Consider the following 22,990-nt stretch of genomic DNA (forward strand, 5'->3'; position numbering starts at 1 on the left):
TCTCAAAAATACTTCCCCCAAGGATAGATATAGTATATTAGTTAAGCTGCACAAATCAATTTTCGCTCTATAAAGGATACTGTACCTACGATATTTATAATAATAAAAAAACGGACCTAGTGTTAAATTCGACCCACTATGGGACCTTCTTTATGAAATCTTAGTCTTAGTGGCAGTTTGATTTAATTCTGTACATTTCGGTTTGAAATTTAACCAAAACCTAATTAGGAACCCTTTAATTTTCAATTTTATATATAATAGGAGAAATCGTGCAAAACTTAATGATTGATCGGCATAATTTTATAAAGACCTAACATGAGTTTAGGTCTAACCAATGTTAAAATATTTATATTTTCGTTTAATATTATTACAACTACTTTCTAGCGATTTTTTGTACATTAAAATGGTGACGTGTCATAATGTCCAATGTCATAATGTCCATAGACGTTATGACGCACTAAATTGAGTCATAATGTCCATGGACGTTATGACAATTTCAAAAGTGTTACAATGTCCATGAGCAATGGGACATTAAGTCCATGGATTTCAAAGAGTCCATTAATCAAAAAAGGCTTCATTTAGCGAAGCCGGTGGTCGAAATACCCCAGAGTTTGAAATCCCTGCGCCCGGCCGAAGGCCGGCTATCCAGGACACTTTTTAATAGGAGTCCAAAATGTAACAATTACCAAATTTAGGAGCAATTCTTTTCCGGATAAGAGCGTCCCTATCTTAAATTTTAAACAAATTTTCCAATACATTTCTGATTTCAAAGTGTCACAATGTCCATGGACATTATGACATTTTAAAAAAGTGACATAATGTCCATGGACGTTATGTCATTTTTTGGCGTGTCATAATGTCCATGGACATTATGACATTGGACATTATGACATGCCACCCATTAAAATAATTTACGAAATAATCCCATTAAGAATTGAGGGTAAATTATCGAATTTAATATCCGAAATTTAAAATTAATATAAAAGAAATATAATTTATGTCAGACTTACCTATATCCTAAAGTATGTTAAACAATTAATAACCGATTTATATATACATCTGAGGGTACTAAGAGGAGTGTTGTGGAAGGATATTCTTAAAATTTTACGGAATGCTTTATGTATTTATCTTTAAAATTTTATTATGATTTAACTACTATCAAAAACTTTCGTCCTTATATATAAAAGTAATACTAAATCTGTAAGTCTGTACATTAAAGTATCCAGATCTCTTCTTTCCCTACCAGCGATGAAAAGTTCTGACCTGAGGTCTCGAGGAATTCTTCATTTTAATTTTATTGCGAAAATGGTGAACAAATGACTTTTTTTAGTTATAAAATACATACGCATTTACATTTTTCCAAAATAAGTGTGAAAGTACTCTAAAAAATATTTTTATTTTTTCTCGCTATGAACTCAAAATTACGAAATTTACGATACTCTTTTATACAAATTGTCTACTAGTAATACATAGACTTTATGTTACTACGTCCATGATTATCGTAATAACATTGACATAATTAGCTGGTCACTACCAGTTGTAGACAGTTTTTACGACTATAAAATATAAGTCCAGACTTGAATACTGCATAATTGGACTTAAAATGGACATTTTATGACACCTTTTATAAGATTTGAAAATATTTAAAGGAAAAATATAAAATTGAAAAAAAGGTATCTTTTTGCCTTTGATGAGATCAGCTTGCTCGCATTTTAGTTAAATTTTTTTTATTGCACACATACGAAACAAAATAAATTCCCTATAAAATTTGTGGATGTGATTACACTTTTGTCTTAATAAATGACGTCATTCCTAACCATAGAACATAAAGTTAATAAAAGAAACTGTAATTGACGCCAAACTTATTTAAATAAGAATAAAAGTTTCATTAAAAATGACAATTTAGTTAAAAGAAATTGAAAAATACAATACTCATAAAATAAGTGCTAATATTTATTTGTTAACACCATGTCCTATGACAAATAAAAACAAATTGTTATTGTTTATTTAATATTTCAATCATGGTTGTTTTACATGTTTGTCTACAATATAAAATTAACTTACAAAAGAAATGATTCATGTTTTTTTTTTTTTTTTGTATGACAATTTGGAAAAGAACTTACATTAACAAAAAAATATCCTTTTATGTTAAAATACAAAGGTTTATAAAGAAAAACCCCTTTAGGCTATATACCCTTTATAGAAAACAAGTTTGTATTACATTCACAAACAAAACGCCAAAAAATATTATAATTAATTTTTATCCAACAATATAATTTTTGGTGATTTTTTTTTCAATGAAAAAATCCTATATAAATGAATCTGCATATGTAAACGAATATATGTAGTTTTACAAAAGATTACAAAGAATACATATAAATGTGAGAAAAAAAACTAAAATACACATTAAAGTTAATAGAAAACTAAAACAAGTAAGAAATTATAGTCGGTTATCACCAAAAAAATGTTACCCTATATCAGCTTAATATCGAAATATTTAAAAAAATTGTTGAAAACTGAATTATTGAAAGAAGGGTTATACGGGGTTTAAGGGTGAATATGCACTTATGCTTATCGGAAAAATTTAATTTTTAATTTTCAAGACCTTTTTTGAAGGGGACTTTGTGTGAGGACTGGGTTCAAATATGGCTTGATCATTTTGAAAATGAGGAAAACTAAGTTGTCCTGATTTTATTGCAGAGATACTACAACTCAAGAGCCATATTCGAGGAGTAGGGTTGTTGAGAACTAGGTAAGTAAAATAAAGAACAGATTTCAACCATTTTTAGACTTCTTTAGGACAAAATAAATTATATGCTAAATTTTATAAAATTATCATTGTATTATCATACAAATTCCGACCTGTAGCGTACGCACAAGGTTAACATTAACAGACAGACAAACTTTGTTTAATTGACACAAAAAATTAATATGAACTGATTTTTATAATTAAAGAATTAAGAACCAATATTTGTACGTGTTACAAACATCAACAGAAACGCATAATATCCTCCTCAATAGTGGCGTAGGGTATAAATATGAAGCTAAGCTGCGCTGAATTCGTATAATATTACATTTAAAACATCCGTTATTGGCTATGTTTGAGACGTTATAAAGCTCGAGGACACCGTTATTTATAAAATCTCTAGGCTTTATAAGAAAACTATAACCCCTTTTATATCTGCCCCATTCTTTAAGATATCGTCAACTAACGTACTTAAGTTAAAGTAACATTTTTATTTATAACCAAAATTCGAAATAAGTCGAATACTAAGTTAGATGTTCCTCAAGGATCACATCTGGGATTGGAAATATCGTGAGGACTTTTTAGACATTATATCTTCTCAAAGACCGCTTTATTTATAAATGTTGTATGTCATCGGAAACTTCATTCTGTCAGGTTTTAAATAAAGTATTAAAATCGAACATATCATCTTTCCTCTTTTTGAGACATCTTCACCATAACTCTAGATTCGAAATTGATGGGGTTCAATCCTTAAAAAAATTAAAATTTTTAAAAAATTTGTAGACCTGTGTAGTTATTTTTTTTTTATTAATGTGTGTTTAAGCTGGATGTTAAGATAAATGAAAGAAAAAAAATCGGGTTCAAATTTATTTTTGTAAAATATTTTCTGTAGAATACTAAAGATGCGACCATGTTTACCAAAAAACACTGAAAAATATATATTTAAAAAAAAACATTACCTACACAATAATTGCTGCTCTTTTTTACATATTCTAAAGCATTAATTTACACAAAAAAAGTGAACACGTATGGAAAAACCCCAAACACATGATATAGAAATAAAAAACTATTTATTATACAAATGATTTTTTTTACTTTAAACAAATCAAAATAACACAACTAAAGCATATAAAAACCCTAAATGTTTGTAAAACCAAAAAAAAAAAAAAAAAAAAAAAAAATACTAAAAAGCTTAATTTACAACAAATTCTAAAGAATAATAAAAAAACGAAAAATAATATTACTACAATAAAATGCAAACAAACATACACATGAACAAATCTATCTATAAAATACTAAAAAAATATACAAACAAACACATGCGAATATATTTATATCTGTACACATACATATTTAGATAGACAGAAGGACAGACAAACATTTAGTTTTTGCACAATAGACAAACAATTGTCAAAAAATTGTATAAAAGAACAAGGAAATACAAATAACCGAAATTTTGCATTTACAACAAGGGACCAAACAAAAGAGACTTACGAATTATATACACATACATATCATGTATGAAACTCAAAGTTTGAAAAAATTCAGAATGATCGTTTTTGCTTTTTTTTTGTGCAAAGTAAAAAAGAAGAATTAATATAAAAAAGGCGCGTCATAAAGACGTTTAAATTTATATAAAAAAGAAATGAAAATATACTTCGAGACCCAAAAACGAAAAAAAAATAAAGATAGTAGGTTAGCAGGCAAAATTCTTTTTCGTTTATATACTTGACATAAAAAAAGACAACATACAGACGTATGTATGTATATACGTATATGTTTCTAAATTATACATGTATTTGTTAGATATATTTTTTATATATACATATGTATATACATTAAATGTAAACGATTTACACTGATAACATGTTAGACACTAATTTAATAGGTCTCCAGTTATGTTTAAAGTAGTAAATATTTTAGACATCCATAGGATTATAGGATTTTTTTGTCTAAATAAAAAATAAATAAAAAAGGATTAAAGCCGTAAAGCTGATTTCCTCCATCAGCTTTAGGTGAAGATATTTCTAAAAAGGATCTTATATTTGGGGGTAGGGCCAATTATGGACCCATCTTCCTAAAATTTAAGAAAATGTTTTAAGTCGAATATTGTTGTTTAGTTTTTATAAAATATGTTCCTGTTGAATTTACCGCTATTGATGTTACTGTCAAACAGTTATGAACATTAAAGTCATTTTCTAAAAATGACTTTATATGGGGAGTAGGGTCAAATATGGGCCTATCCTTATAAAATTTTAAAAAAAGATTTAGGTTTTTATAAAAAATTTTTGTTTCAAATTTCACCGTTATAGTTGCTTTTAAGCCAATTTTCTGAAGGGTTCTTATATGGGGGCTAGGCGAAATCGTGAAACGATATTACCCATTTTCAATACCATACAAACTGCATCGTCTAAAAGAACTTTCATTTGGACCATATCGTGCTTTCAACAGACAAACGGATAGAGGGACGGCTACATCGTTTTAGAATTTAATAAGGACCCAGAATTAATGTATATATAGTATAATTTAATGGGTCTTAGATGAATATTTCAATGTGTTACAAACGGAATAAAAAAATAAAAAACAAGTAAGAAATTATAGTCGGGCGAGGCCGACCATATAATATCCTACACTTGTTACAAAAATAAAATGTGATTTAGTTTTAATAATAAAGTAATAAGTTGAATTGTACCTTGTCTCACATATTGAATAAAATTTTAGACATTTAAGTTAAATTTGAAGGGGCTTTTTATAGAGGCTAGAGGATCAGATGAGACCTTATAATTAAAAAAAATTAATGATTGTCATCAAGGCTAGTATAGAACTTGGTTTTGCTGCCTTTTATCGAGATACGAGAATATTAAACATAAATTTAAACTTTTCGGCGGTTCAGTTATGTAGGCTAGGTTCAGTTATGGAGGCTAGGTGAAATAATGGAACGATTTTAACCACTTTCAATAGACTTCGTCTACGGTATCACAGATGATCATGTGTCAAACTTCATTGAATTATCTTCAAAATTGCAATTCTTTGTTTGATTAAAAAGAGTACGGAACGGACTAAATCGACTCAGAAAATTATTCTAAGCCGTTTGGTATACCTTAAAGTATACTAATATTATTGTGCGTTAAAAACATTGCCGTTAAAATACACCTAAGTGTCATACACCACAAACATAATGATCTAAAGGAGTTTTAAAGCTTAGAAAACCCAAAATGTACGCAATAAACAATGTGTTCTTTTATTCTTTTTTGCTGCTTTTTACAATTTTTTTGAGTTTTTAACAAAATACTTATGTATAAAAAATTTTGAAAGCGAAACCCTCTTTAAGAAATTCTACTTTATTTTTTGGGAATTTTAATGAGAATAAGTTTTATAAACTGAAAATAAGAAACACAAAACAGCCAACAGATTGTATTAGGGATACAAATACAAAGGCAAAAGAAATATACAGCCGGTCTACAGAGACACATGTGAAATCATTTGAAAATTACATTTTAGGTTTTGTAAAAATTTCGCGTATATAAAATAATATTGATGTTGTTTTCGTCATTATTGTTGTTGTTGTTGCTATTCTTGTATATTTAGCAAACAAGTATTATGTATCTGTATCTTATGGATGGCTGAGTTAAAATATGTTTGTGGTTCTTTTTTTTTTTGTTTTGTTTTGTTCTGCTACTGCCTGATCCAGACGCTGCTGCTTTTCGATGATGGTGATGACTTTATGCCATTATTTCATCGTGTCGTGCCATCGTCGTAGTCGTTGACTGCAAAAAAAGCCAGACAGCAACAACGTGTCCAAAATGCCCTTGATCATTTATATACCAAAGTGGTTTTTATTTTTTTTGATTTTCTTCCTCTGTTGTTTGTTATTGTTTGAGTTTTGATCTTTTTTTGCAAATGTTTTTTTGTGTAATTTTTTTTCTGCTCCAACTAAAACTAAACCATTTGAAACCCAGCATGAAATCACTAAAATACCGAATATAGCAAAACTGCTCATTTGAAATGTAACATTTATTTATTATTAGCAAAATTTTGTTTTCTTCTACACCGCCATTTAAACTACATACATATGAATATGTACATACATATAATATTTTGATCTTGATTTTTTAAGGTTTGATGATATACATATGTATAATTTATATTTGATTACGGTTATTAATATATTTTGTAAAATATCGTCTGTATGTTTCCTTTTTTTGGATTTTACTAAATGATTCATTTACTTACAGCCATAAAAATTCATGATTCATTCTTTACCACCTAAAAAACGTTTTGATAAAAAAGAATAAAAAAATCTAATAATAATTTACTGCCATGACATATTTCCAGGAATATTTTAAAATGAATTAAAATTAAATTTTATTTTATTTCTACGCACAGAAAAAGGATGACAATATTTTTCTTGCTTTTTTTCAAAACTAGCCGCAGCAATAAAGTGGGAACAAAACTATGACCTAAAGGCATATCGATCGAACTAGGGACTTACAAATGGTAGTAGAACTTTTTGTGTTATACATATGTATGTTTTGATATAACTTTGAAAAATTACAATTTTGGAATAATTTATAATAATATGTAGGTAAAGCTAAAGTGCCTTATGTAAAAACGATTATTAAAGTTAATAATGGTTTACTGCACACTTTTTCCGTGTAAAAACAGGTTTTAACAACCATTGTTAACTTAATAATCGTTTTTACAGGTTAGACTATCAACTAGACTATAGCCTATAATATAGAATAGACTGTTGACTAGACTTAAGACTAGACTATATACTAGACTATAGACTAGACTATAGACTAGACTGTAGACTAGACTATAGACTAGACTATAGACTAGACTATAGACTAGACTGTAGACTAGACTATAGACTAGACTATAGACTAGACTATAGACTAGACTATAGACTATACTATAGACTAGACTACATAGGTGGTTGAATTTCTACATAGGAAGTTGCATTAAATAGTAGTTTATTTAATGAGTAAATAAATTCTATAAAATAATATTTTCTTTAATTTTTTTAATAATTTCTGATATTTATATTAATCTATTGAATTATTATTTATTACATTCTATTTATTTAATTTTATTTTTAATATTTCAGAGCCTATTTTAAAACACTTTACAACAATTGGAAAAAAATCAAAAACAACCAAAAAGTAAACATTTGGATTTAATGTTACAAATATTTAAAAATTACAAAAAAAGATTACATTTATAAAAATATTTAAACAAAATAAATCATTACAAATATAAAATTTAAAAAAGAATCTATATAGAATTTGAAAAAAAAACTTAATTGAGCATAAATGTATTGATAGCGGCTGCAAATTTCAAGATGACAAGGTATGCTTATTAATAGTTAAAGATTTCAAAATAAAATAATTTACATTCATATGAAAATATGAATTTTTTTATGATTAATTTTACTATATTTTACTGGTATATTGTTTTTAAAGTTTAACCAAAAGAACAAAATTGTATTTAAGGGAAACTTAAGCACCATTTTAACCCTTGATTTAAAAATTCTTACCCATTAATATATTTTGACTTTTAGAAATTTGCAATATTTTAATTTTAAATTTACATGATTGAATTTGTTTTTATTATCTAGCAGTTGTTTTTTTTTAATTTACCCAATTGTTTGTAAAATTTTTTACAATTTCAATTAAACGAAAACTAAATGACTGAAAGTATATTGCAGTTTTGTGCATTTGACTAGAAAAACAAATAGACCTATAAATCTTAATTAAACCATGTTTTATTTAGAAATCACACAGAAAATATTGGCAGTAACCCGCAGTTAGTTTTGTTAATAAATAAACTTACTTACAATTGGCTTAAAGGCAAATGCGTTTTAAAGAACTGTAAAAATCACAAGATTTTTTATTATCATATTTAATCAAGGTTTCTAAAGAAATAAATAAATTTATGATATAACGAGCTCTAAGACCTCTGTTAAATATTATAGTTTAAGAAAATCGTCATCAATTATAAATAAACTACAACACGCAATGCAGTTTACAAATTTGTAAAATTCGCCTACTAAATGCTGCTAAAAAACAATTATAATATGAATAGAATTAAATTTTGTGAATATATGTATGTATGCATGTGGCATGTATTCATGTGTAAAAATAATACTGTAAAATTAAAATGATAAAAATATTACATGCTCAGATATATATTTAGCTGTACAATCATGCATAGATCTATACAGACATACTTATGCATAGAGTTAACATGTCAAATAAGACTAATTTAGTTGTCATTTAGTTTATTTAATTAACAAAAACAAAAAACGACAACAACTGCAACAAAAACATTCCGTTGCAGGTGGTGGCAGTGGCATTATTGTTGTTGCAATTAATGCAGTAGTTTTTGAATTTTTTAGTAATTGTTGTATTATTTGTTTATGGTGTGTCATTATACTTACATACATACAACAACAACAACAAAATTTGAAATTTGATATGACAACTTGTCAAACTTTTAGATACAGGTGGGCCCTTTTACATTGACTGTGTATGAACTCAGCATTTGAGTTCATACACAAAACTAATGGCAAATTATTTTGTTTAAAAAAGCGCTGATTTTAAAAATCACCCTAGATTTGGACTAGAACTAAACTAGAAGTAAACTAAAACTGAACTAGAACTGAACTAGAACTGAACTAGAACTGAACTAGAACTGAACTAGAATTGAACTAAAACTGAACTAGAACTGAACTAGAACTGAACTAGAACTGAACTAGAACTGAACTAGAACTGAACTAGAACTGAACTAGAACTAAACTTGAACTTTATTTTAATATCAACTGCATTATTTTCTATGTTTTAATACCTCAGTGCCACAAATGACCCAACTCAGTACACATTCATCATTATGTCTCGTTGATTAAAATTGAAATAAAGACAAAAAATGTGTTCTGTTCGCAGGCAATTAGATGTGGGCGGTTGTAATACATCCAATTTTAATTCCAATTTGATTTCAGTAATGAAGTGTATTACACTCTACGCATTTCAATTATCATATCATAATGTCGTCGTTGTTGGTTGATGCTTTATTCGCTGTCCAGTTTAAATTAAAGCTGTATAAATGTATCATCAGAAATATTGGCGACCAAGTTGGTGATAATGATGACGCTGTTGTTGATGAGTAATTTACTTGACTTATTTATTTAAACTGGTCTTGTGCATAATTGGTGCATATTTTCTTGATATGATTAACACCCATTCGTTTACACAGATATTTGTTTTTATACTCAACTACACATGACCTTTCTTTATAGAAATTGTGCATTTTGCATATAAACAAAAATGCAACAAATGAAATATTAAATCACTGTTGATTCTATTGTTTATTGTTTGTCTATATGTAGAGAATCATGAAATAAATTTATTTCTACTGCTTTATTTGTTTTAATAGTAATAAATCTGTATTTTATTAATAATTAATTGATAGACATTTAGGATATAGAAAAAATAAAACTTCAACTACGTTCATATATACTGAAAACTACAAACTATTTGGATGCATTCAAAAAAAATTATTTGTAATAAATATACATATAGTATGTGGATTTATTTGTTGTTTTTTATTTGTATGGCAATCGTATTAATTTCATGCAAAGGCGTTTTTTAAAGTTGTACGAGAGTATTAAGAAAAATATTCGAAAATGTACATCATCCCCACTCTGTGATGCCATTATGTCATTTGAAAATTTAATAAGATAATTGATTATAAATAATATTGTTTCTATCCTGTACTCTACTCTTTGGGGGTGTGACATATTGAAATGATTTAATATTCGATAACTCTCTAGATAACAATTATTATTTATTATTATTATTATTTAATTTTAATCGTACTTATATGCTATCTGGATTGCCCAAATCTATGTAATACAATGAAATGTGTTCAAACTCAAGATAAGATCAACTTATTTATTGTATATTGTCTAGTTTCCAAACAAATTTCATATTTTTTTAAAAAAGAAGTACAGTTAAAAACAAGTACTTAATTTATTTAATTTATTTACTAAAATATAGGGCAAAAGATATTCGTTGCATATTCCAATTTATAAAAATATTGTTTATTTTTAATCCATAACTTATGTTTTACTAATTTTCCAATAATCATGTTTTATTATTTTAATTATACTTGATATTGAAATACTGGTGACAGGCATATATACACAGGGTCATTTGGGTTAAAGTTGAATCATTTGTTTTTCTTTTAATTTTTCATTACAAAAAATATTACACGCCAACATAATTTAATTTTATTTATACTACTATAAAAAAACTATATAAAATAATCAGTAAAACACGTTTTCAAAATATTGTATTTACTTTTAAGATTTTCAAATATTTAGTTTTTCTCTACGTTGAACACTTCATTGCTAGTAACATGAAAATTAATGAAGTTCATAGATTTATGCCTTCATTTGTTCATTAATAAAAACAACAATTTCATGATTTTCTATTACTATTTTTTGTTTCGTTACTTTAGACATCATTTATTACATTGATCATTGTCCAGCCAGCAGCTGTTGTTGTTTGGACTACACCCTAAGTTTTTTTTACTTATTTTTTACATATTCTTATCAGAAAACAAGTATGCAAAAATAAAATAAAAAAAACAACTTTATCGTCTAATTGTCTAATGACATCTAAAGTTAATTAATAAAAACCAATTGACATAAAAAACTTCGACTAAATAATATGGGAATTGTATGTGGAAGATAAACAATTCCTAACACAGAAAACACCTACACCTACTAGAACTATAAGTGAATTGGAACTGAACTGTAACTGAACTGAACTAGAAATGAACTAGAAATGAACTAGAAATGAACTAGAACTGAACTAGAACTGAACTAGAACTGAACTAGAACTGAACAAGAACTGAACTAGAACTGAACTAGAACTGAACTAGAACTGAACTAGAACTGAACTAGAACTGAACTAGAACTGAACTAGAACTGAACTAGAACTGAACTAGAACTGAACTAGAACTGAACTAGAACTGAACTAGAACTGAACTAGAACTGAACTAGAACTGAACTAGAACTGAACTAGAACTGAACTAGAACTGAACTAGAACTGAACTAGAACTGAACTAGAACTGAACTAGAACTGAACTAGAACTGAACTAGAACTGAACTAGAACTGAACTAGAACTGAACTAGAACTGAACTAGAACTGAACTAGAACTGAACTAGAACTGAACTAGAACTGAACTAGAACTGAACTAGAACTGAACTAGAACTAGAACTAGAACTGAACTTAAATTCCAAAAGGAAAACATCATCAGTAAATTCTTATTTGCATTTTCATATAAAATTTGTTATATCAAAAACGTATATGGTTTATTTTGTAAAAAGAAAAGTATAATGAAAATCCAAACTGTACCTTTTTGTTTTGTGTTTTTATATAAAAAACACCAATTGATTTATTGATGTTACAGAAAAACAATAAAAAACAAAGAAACGACCGAAATTAAATGTATAGAAAATAAATAAATTCGCAAAAGTTAAAAACACCAATGTCTAGAAAGCCCGCAAAATAACAACTTTTTTAAATTTATACAAAACAAAAACCATCATTTGCAACCTTGAACATTTTTTAATTTAGTTTGTAAGTCACGTATTAGAGCTGCGCTTCAACACACACATTTTTAAAAAGGTTTTTTGCAAAAAAAAAAAAAAAACATCGGCACAACAACAAAAACTAAATTTGAAATGCTTGTTTTTTTGTTTTGTCTATACGCATGCGCTTGTGATTCTTTAAAAGGGAATTTGATTATTTTTGTTTTAATTCTATAGATACAAAAAATTTTGAATCATACATTCTTACACGCTCATACATATATGTATGTCTGTATGTATGTGTAAATGTTAGAGTATCTATGTATGTAAGAATTAATTTTTATTTACTGCTTAAGTTGCACGTTTACTTTTTTTATAAATTATAAAATTGTTTCCTGTAGAATGGTTTTTTTATAATAAAAAAAATCAAATCCATTTTGTTCTAAACAAGTTATCGGTTTAGAATTTTGATTTAGGAAATTCTCAATATATCGAATACTATTCTAAAATTAAGCAGTGAAGTAACAATTAAATAATGTGTCGTATTCATAGCCATAAAAATGCATTAGATTATCTTAAATTCAATTTTCATTATAAACAACCTGTTTTAAATTTGTTTTTTTTTTTAAATATTCTTTAATTCTTGGATAGACAAGTTTTATTATATTTAGACTCATGCCAGTACCAGTTATTGGTAGAAATAATTTTCTGATTTCGCTATCTATATTAATTATATATTTGTACATGAAATAAATTGAAATTAATTAATTAGTTTTCAAATTGATGTCAATCTCTATTTCTGAAACCCTGCAGTTTAAATTGCCTATCAATTATTAAAAAAAAAACAACTGTCATTTAATGTGTTTACAAAACAACAATAACAAATGATTAACATACAAACATAGAACTTAGATCACAATATAAATCTCATTATGTTTATAAAATAAATTTAAATTTGTGGAGTTTGTTGGACAGAATTTCAGAATGTTCAGCTTTACCGAATCTTATAAATCGCATGTTCTAAAAGGAATGTTCTCATATTAAAACCCGGATGATGTTTGAAAAAGGCCTTACGTCAATTATGGAACGAGCCGATTTTGGTCCATATAAAACTCGTTTATGCTGAAGCCAGTAATTAGGGTCAAAGAAATTATATGAATTGGCTAGACTACAGTCTGGATTAAAAACTACTACAGTCTAGACTGTAGTATGGATTACAGGCTATATAATATAGACTAGACTGTAGTCTGGACTATAAGCTAGAACGTAGTTTTGCCAATAAGCTAGACTATAGTCTGGACTATAGATTAGACTGTTGTCTCGAATACGGACTAGACTGTTGTCTAAACTGTACTCTAGAATTTTGATTTTAGATGGTAGTCTGAAAAACTCACAACACTTTAAACTGGAACATAGAAATTTTTATTAAAATTTTTACAAAAACTTGAAATTTTCATAAATATTTTCTCAAAAATAATCAATATTTGGAATAGTAAAGGTGCGTTTGAAAACTTTAACTTAATTTTTATGAACATATAAAAACATACTACATATGTATGAATAAAGTAAATAAATAATAACCCAGCAAAAACTTGGCAATGACTTGCTATTATAACCATTAACCAATTAACATACATTTCAATTACTACTACATACCATACAGATTACACAGAAGTAGTCTACTAACGTCTATTAATAATGTGTTGTATACTTTCTAATTTATTAGAAGATATAAAAAGAAGATTTCACAGCAATTAAAATAAATCATTTCTCTAATTACTTATAAGCGTTTGTGGTAAGTCCTTAACTCTAATGACATCATCGTGTTAAAATAATGAGTTAAAATACTGTTGTGTAAGTAAATTTTAGCATTTTAACCACATACCTACATTATAATAAAAGTTTTTGCTGGGAATAATTACGCTTGTTCACTTCGTGAAATATGTATCTTAACAATAGGAGCGTACTATGAGAAAGAAAAAAAAAATAACACATGGTTCTAACAAAAAGAAAACAACAAGAAAAGTAAAGTTTGCCAAAAATCTTTTGAAAACAAAAATACCTTTTTTGCAAATTTAAAACAACGAATACAATATAATGATGTGATCCCTTATAAATAAACTAAAACAGCAACAAAACTCCCTCTCTTACAGCAACTAATACAACGAAATTAAATTTGTTATAGCTGCTGCTCTGCTGAAAACAATAGATTGCTGCTGATGATGTTGATGCTGCTGCTGACATTGTTGTGTATTGATCAGAACGCTGCTCTCTAATCAAATGTTTTGTTTCGTTTAAAAGTTTTCTGTTGTTGTTGTGAAAAAAAACCAAGCCCCAAAAACTAACTTTATCAGATACTTAGATGGATGACATAAATACAAACAAACTTCAATTTACACTAATGCAAACAGACGACAAACAAAAACACAGATACTATATACACTTCCCTCTAACGTATGGGATCGATCTTGTTGGGGTTTTTTGTTTTTGTGATTTGCGATTGCTGCATTATCACGTTTTACTTTATTTTCTTCGTTTCTTCTGGCTTTTTCTTGGCGATTTGATTTTGATGCTGCTGCTGTTTTATATTTCATTTTTCTGCTGATGATCTTCTTTCTTTTAAAATTTCAAGGCCAAGCTCCAAATGATCGTTTTTTTTGCTTCTCTTTCTCTTTGTTAGGTTGTTGGTGTTGCTGTAGTTTAGTTTTGTTGTAGTTGCAAATATTTTATTTCGCCGTCTGTTTCAGTTTTTGTTTTGTTAAAATTTTTGTTGTTTTTATTGTGTGTCTATATGATTTTATATTGGTCCATTCTGTATTTATATGTTTATACTTCATTATGTTTAAAGTTTTTTGTTTAAGCATTTTTTTTGTTTGGCTTATTCGCAAAATTTTACATGTGTTGCCTTTAGTTTTTATGATGAAATCATTCTTAGAAAATTTTGTAGAATTGTAATGTGATTTAAAAAATTTTATCAAAATATTTTTCATAAAAGTATAGTTATACATATTATGGAATCTTTCAAAATTCCTAGACAATCAAACTATATCTGTTTTTAAAACACAATAGCGACATTGTAATTATGGGACAGTTTGAGGGTTAAACATTTCCAAAAATAAATCCATGATAAAACGATCGGCAAATCAAATGGAAATGGTCTTTTTGTATTGTTACTTTCTGGAATTATTGCTAATAGGAGGGCTTAAGTGCTAAACATTTTCTAAACTATACCCATGATAAATGTTAATTTCGGAAATGGTATTTTTTGTCATTATATACTTATCTTATACTGAATTTTATTTACTCAAATTTATACTAATATCGGGGTGATTTCCGGAAGATGACCAGCTTTTGGGATTGTATCAATTATGAACTCAAAAAGAGTCTTTAAACATTTAGAACATATCATATAGTCTTTTGCATATAATCTCTCAAAATATAAATATGCTGTAGAATAATTACTAAGAAATTAATAACTTTGTTAATATATGTTATTTTTTAAGAAAATTTTAAATCTATTAACAGATTGCAGAAAAAATTCTCAATTTTCACTATTGTTTTTTACTACACAAAAATATAGCTTGAAAATAGATTCTAGAATTATTTTCAGCTCTTCAGCTATTTTAAAAGCATGACTAACTTTAAATTATAAATTCATAATTTTTAGCACACGAAACATGTGTTAAATGTTTCAATATTAATAATTAAAAAAAAATTAAAAACATTTTATAATTATTGCCAATAACTAAATCAGAAATATATCCGCAAAAACTGTGTATAGTTTGATTAATTATCAATCAAAAAAAAAAATCGCAAAATATGAAATAAACTTTATAACAATACATAGTTTTGTATCAGCAAATAAACAAGTAAAAGAAGCAATTTATTGGCAAACAATATAAACTAAAAAGATTAACCATATATTAAAAATTAATTAATAACTATAATACAAAAAAATATATATGTACATATTATAGGAACAAATTAAATGCTAGTGATGTGAATAAAATAGAGAAAAAATTCACACCATCAATAGAAAAAAAACTTTATACAAAAAATGCTATAAATGAATATTGAAAGGTTTCTTTTGTTCGGCATGTGTGAGCAGAGTTGTTTGAAAAAAGAGAAAACGAGGGTCGAGAATTTTAATAAAAATCAAATACTTTTAAATAAAAACAAGTAGGAAAGTATAGTCGGGCTTGGCCGACCATATAATACCCTACACCATGAGTATATTTTTAAAATTTTTATTTTTTGTAAAGAAACTTTTATGTTGAATATTACCATAATTCCAAAATTTTTAAGCCATTTATTGATAAAAAAACTAAAATTTGTAAATGAGGCTTTATATAGGTCAAATATGGGCCGATCCTCGGTAAATTTGGGAAAAGGATATATTTCTAAATAACAGTTAGTTTTGTTGAGTTTCATTGCGATACAAATGGTTACAAGTCAATTTTAGACGTTTAAGTCATTTTTTGAAGGGGAGTTTGTATGGGGGCTAGGGTCAAATATAGGCCGATCCTTACGAAAATCTGCAGTGTCATTTATACTTATATAAAACTTATTTGTGCCAATTTTTAGAGAGATAGCAGAATATTTGACGTAATTATGGCATAAAAAGTTAAAATCGGGAGGTACGGTTGTATGGGGGCTAGGTGAAATAATGGACCGATTTCAACTATTTTCAATAGGCTTCGTCCTTGTGCCAAAAAATTTCATCAAATTATCTTGAAAATTGCGGCCTGTACCTTGCGCACAAGATTTACATGGACAGCCAGCCAGACAGACGGACGGACGGACGGACATGTCTTAATCGACTCAAAAAATGATTCTGAATCGATCGGTATACTTTAAGGGTATTGGACCAATATTTTTGTATGTTACAAACATCAGCACAAACTTATAATACCCTCCCCACTATAGTAGTGTAGGGTATAATCATACAAAATGTTCGATATTTTTTTTAAAGAAAAACAATATGAATATATCAAGAATATTGTTTTCAAAGTTTGGAATGAAATTTTAGTTTTTGCAATTTTAACAGAATCTCTGGTGGGATTTAATCTTCCAACTACAAATTATTCTTTAATTGGACGTCTGTCCGTCTGTCTGTCTGTCTGTCTGTCCGTCTGTCTGTCTGTCCGTCTATCTATGTGTGCATATAAAGCTTGTGCGCTCGCTATTAGTCGAATTTTCAACGTAATTTGATAATTTGGCACATAATCTTTTTGCCCAAATACGAAGCATATTAAAAATGGTTAAAATTATTTCGCCTAGCCCTCATACAACCGTACCCCCGGAATAAGGCTTTTGAGCGCATAATTATGTTAAATATCAAGAACGTGTCAAGAAAAATCATCAAAACTGAGTCTTATATAAATCTAAATGACACTACCGATTTTTGTAAATATCGAGCCATATTTCTCTCTAGCCTCCATACAAACTCCGCTTTTGAAAATGACTTCAAGGTCAAAACACATATACACGATGAAATTCTGCTTAAATAACTTTAGTGACGAAAATTCTTATACTAATTTTATATTTACCCTTGCCCCCTATAAGCCCTCTTGTTTAAAATCTAAATTTTTAGCAAAATTTTTAAATATTTAGAAATTAAAGTAAAAAACAAATTAAATGCTTTGTTATTTAGGAAAAAGTCAAAATTTTTAGCATACTTACTGGTGTAAGGTATCAAAAGGTCTGCCATTCCCGACAATATACTCACACTTGTCTTCTAAATATGTTTGCAATAATATTCTTATGATACTTTTCACACAACCCTCGTAAATATCAATATTTATACATACATATTTGTTTATTGATTAGCATGTAGTATGATTTTAGCAAATTCATTTACATATTACATAATAATTTCTGTATATTTTCGTGTTTTTTGCTCATTTTTGCCAAAAATTAAAACTCAACTTCAATCAAAAATCCAAAAACGAGATACAAATTCAAATTTTTAATGTTTTTGTATTTAAATCATTATACAGCCAGTCAGTCCAACATTCCCTCATACTATTTTGACGAATTGTCGGTCTAAACAAAGCCACTATGAGTTTGTGTAACTGACTGTCTGGTAGACTGAATGACTGACGAAATGTTACGTTAATCAATTGACCGTGAATTTTGTGTGTGTGCGATTTATATATGTATTTCTTTTTTTTTCAATTTCATTTGATTTTTAATAAATTTTTGCCATTTGCGGTCTTTACCATAGAGTTTTTAGAGCTTAATTTTTTTCTGTTTGTTGATTTCTGCGATGAGATTTCCTTTTCCATTGGCCATTTATCATTGTTTAATTTTTTGCATTTCTGTAAAAATGAAATCAAATATTAGAAATAGCCAAAAACCATATTTTTCTATGTGTATGTGTGGCACTTTAGATGATGAGTTTTAAACATAAATATAACATTCGTAGTATTGTAAGAGATGACTGCAGTTGTGAACTTTTTTGATAGGTATGTGTATGAAGAGAGAAACGAGCAATGTTGTGAATTCTTTTAAATGCGGAACTTGTCAAAATATTATAAATTGGAGGGCAAATTTAAATTTAATTTTGTTTATATTTTGAATTCTTATTTGCTTACACGATGATCTTGTTATGTCTGTCGAAAGATCGTTAAAGCCCCTACGAAAGCAGCTAAAGGGCTTCTCCTAAGGCTCACTAAGCTAATCTAAGGTTTGTATTGTCATTTGCGTTATTCAATGTAGAATAGTATAGCTTGATTTAAAAAAACGCAATAGGTTCAAAATTTCACATAATACTCGCGATCGGTACAATTATAAGCATCGATTGAGAGGTATTTCTGAAAAAGACTGTTGCTCTGGACAATTCAATGTACATATAACCCCTTTTACAACAAATTAGTATGATCATCTGATATAATATAAAGGAAAATTAAATTTTCATTGACCAAGTCTGCTGTCAGATCAAATATTCAGATATTATCAACTAGGAACTATGTATTACAAATCATATATTTTTCATCATGTCATCATCAACATTAGCCACATCATAAAAACTCGAACGCTATAAATAAATTAAAAAAAACTATGAATAAATTAATAAATTTAATTGTATTTCTAATGCAGTTCATAATACATACATTCGAACGTGTTTTTTATCAGTTATTTATTTTTTTTTTTTAATTTAAAAAAAATATCAGTGTGTTTAGCTAAAGCCAAACTTAGAGATAATGATGAATGTGATCATGATTTTTATCGTCATTATTAGCAAAATAATCATTAAAACTGATTTTGATTTCGTTGATATTTATTTACTATTATTTAAAGAATGCATGAGTATTGTTCGACCAGTATTTTGGACAAAATTAGAAACATTTAGTTTTATATTTGGAAAAAGGTTTGAGTGTTAGTTTATTAAATTTACAAATACAATTTAGGTAATGCGTTATTTGTTCTCTTCGATTGTTAATGTATTAGTTTCTTTTTTTTTGTTTTTTTTTTTTTTTGGTTTGCAATTTTTAGTTTAGATTTTCTCTTTGTTACTGCGCTGTATTTTTCGAATATATCGTTTAGTTAATTATCTTTCTATGATGTCAGTTAGTGTCTTTGCCTTTGTGACTGTCAGCTTAGTAAGACCGTCTCTCATTTACTCAATTCAGTTGCATTCATAATATAAGTATTATTTTGATGTTGTATTTTATTCCCTGATTAACGAGAGTATTACGGAAATTAACCTTAACATTTTTTTCAACAATTTCTTCAAAACACAGAACTTGACGTTAATTTAACTATTCCTCTATTCATAGGTCACCAGCCCGCTACTAGCACCACAAAAACCGATAAATCTACTCACAGGATGCAAGTTTAACCTAATTTTGATAAACTCTTGACGAAACAAAATAATATCTTTAAGGATATTTTCCAGGGACTGAGTTTCTGAATTATCGTATAATCTGCAGGCGATTCTCTTATGCCAAAAGTTGTGAAGATATTTGGTTGTATGGGGGCTAGGTGAAATAATGGACCGATTTCAAAAAGCTTCTCGGAGCCGAAAAATTGTCCAATTGGTCCAACTTTTATCAAAATATCTCGAAAATTGCGTATATCGACAGTCAGACGGACAGCATTATCAGACAGTGATTTTGAGTAGATCTGAATACTTTAATGTGGGTGTAGGACTATTTTTTTTGTACGTTACAAACATTAGCACAAACGCATAACACCTTACCCACTATAATGTTAAAGTGTAATGTAATACAAAACAATTTATATACCCTACACAACTTGTAGTCAAACTACAGGTCGCAATTTTGAAGGTAATTCAATGAAATTTGGTACATGGCACTCCTGAGTGCGAATTTTTCCAAAATGATTATTTAAGTTGTGACAATTGACACGAAATTGTCCATATATTCAAAACTGTAAATAACTGTCTATTCGGTTAAGTCGGATATATGTACATAGATCTTTACGTTGAAAGTTCACATGTCCAACGAAAAGCCAGCAACGTAAATCAGGAACCACTATTTAAAATAAAAATTAATATTTATTTCTAATAATATAATTTTTATTCCAAATTTTACATTAAACATTTTATAGAAATTTTATTTAAAGTTTTCTTTTGCGTCTGGCCTCGGAATAATGTGTTTTGTGGCCAAAAAGTAGCCAGTCATTTAGCTGAAGTTTTGTTTTTGTTTTCTTCTTCTTTTTTGTGTTTTCGTTTTTTGCTTTTAGCCATCTAGTCATCTCTAACCACCTCTCATGTACTATTTAGCTTTTAGCTAAACAACAACAATAATTATCCAAAAAAAAATTAACAAAACATCTCTTCAACCATCCATCCATTTATAATCATGTGCTATTTTAAATTCAATTTTTATGTTTCAATTTTATTTCATGTATTTTCACGTTTATTTATTTTTTTGCGAAGTTTGCTGTAAAAGTATTGTATGTATGTATGTATGTATGTATGTATGTATGTATGTATGTATGTATGTATGTATGTATGTATGTATGTATGTATGTATGTATGTATGTGTATGTAAAGTTGTTTGTGTGTGAGTTTATTTATTTGTTGACCTTGATTTTGTTTAATATGAATGTTTTGTATAATTTGGTTGTAGCTGTTGTGTGTTTTTTTTTTAAATTTTCGCTAAAAAAGCTAAACTAACTTAGTAACTAACAACATTTGATGTGTGCGGATTTTTTTAGATTTTTTTGTTTTGTTTTAAAAACCCCCAAAATGAAGCAAAAAACACATAGTGCACAATCCAGCAGATATTTGTATACACAAACCCACAAACTCACACCCATAGAATAAATTAAATGAGATGAGATTTTTTTATTGTTGTTAACAGAATACATACATATTTATGTATTTATAACGTTATTTTTTTTTTGTTTGCAAATATTAAAACAATTTTATAATAAAATTCACTTAATCTGCTTTTCTCAGCCATCGAGCCATTTAACAAAAAAACAGCAATATTTTATTTTTTTTTAATACAACCGAAAAAAAATTATGAATGCAGGAAGTAAATTATAAAACTGTGACTTTTGCAATTTCCTCAAAAGAATTGTGTATGTATGAGTGTCTTATTTTGTTTAGAAATAGTAAAATTGCAATTTAGTATTACTGTTTGTTTCACTATTGTGATGTGTTAAATTAGTTCTGGTTATGAACATTAAAAAAAACACCAGAATGAATTATTATCTTCATACAAATTTTGACAGCTTTTATTTGCCCTAAGAAATCCAATTACGAAATTTGTAATTATATGAAAGAAAAAAAGACATTGAAATTTAAGGAAGTTTATCATAATAAAATTTTTAACAAACATTTAAAATTTGCTATACAATTTAGGATGTAATTACTTATAAACATATTAAATACTTTTTAAATATACTAAATTATCAGATATCTGTTTCGTACTTTTTCAAAAAAACATTCCTTTTTAGAGGGAAAAAGAGAGAAATCCATAATTTGGTATTTTTTAACATCATATTTGCTGACATATACATACATACACACACAGGTATGTATGTATGTATGTATGTATGTATGTATGTATGTATGTATGTATGTATGTATATATGTATGTATGTATTTGCAACATTACACCGAGATTTTAAAGTCAGTGATGATCTCGTATTTAATTTGCTTCGATCGGCAAAAAATTGATAGAAATATTTGTGTTTCTGCAAAATTTGTATTAAGTCCGTCAAGAACTTTAAAATAATTTTTAAGAAAACCTTATATGGGATTCTTGTCTTCGGCTGATCCTCGTGGAGCTTAGTAGAGAGATATAGCTTGATATAAAACTTGATTATTTCGACTTATTTCGATACTTTATTATATCAGTAACGGTAGTAGTGTTGAACAAGTATTGTAATTGATTTAATAAAAAACTGTAGTATGAAACCTTTTGGAACTTATTCTTTACTCAAATATAACTTTTAAAATTTTCTATAATATTGAACGTATAAACTTTTAAATGTTGGCTAATTAATAAGTGGACGTTTTTTGGTACTTTCCATTTTTTATTGGAACAAATTTATTTAAAGTAATTGTTGACACTTTATCATTCTTCAAATGGTAGTTTTTTAACTTTCTTCTTAGAAACCTAAAATCCATGGTTCTGAGTGAATGAAAAACTATGAAACTTTTCTAT

The 22,990-nt window shown here is 27.5% G+C and overlaps 1 protein-coding gene across 7 annotated transcripts in view; it reads left to right on the forward strand.

Annotated features, from left to right (window-relative positions):
• LOC111681546 (sex determination protein fruitless) overlaps positions 1-22,990 on the forward strand; it is a 415,139-nt gene that overhangs the window by 228,214 nt on the left and 163,935 nt on the right. Inside the window, exon 1 of one of the 7 annotated variants that reach the window (XM_046948226.1) lies at positions 7,933-8,098. The exons of the other annotated variants lie outside the window; for them this stretch is intronic. Within the exon in view, the coding sequence (XP_046804182.1) occupies positions 8,091-8,098 (8 nt within the window). The 5' untranslated portion in view covers positions 7,933-8,090. Of the gene's footprint in view, positions 1-7,932; positions 8,099-22,990 lie in introns of those variants that run through there. 7 annotated transcript variants of the gene reach the window in all.

The sequence above is a fragment of the Lucilia cuprina genome, chromosome 4, assembly GCF_022045245.1.
Source record: "Lucilia cuprina isolate Lc7/37 chromosome 4, ASM2204524v1, whole genome shotgun sequence".
In the NCBI taxonomy this organism is placed as follows: Eukaryota; Metazoa; Arthropoda; class Insecta; order Diptera; family Calliphoridae; genus Lucilia; species Lucilia cuprina.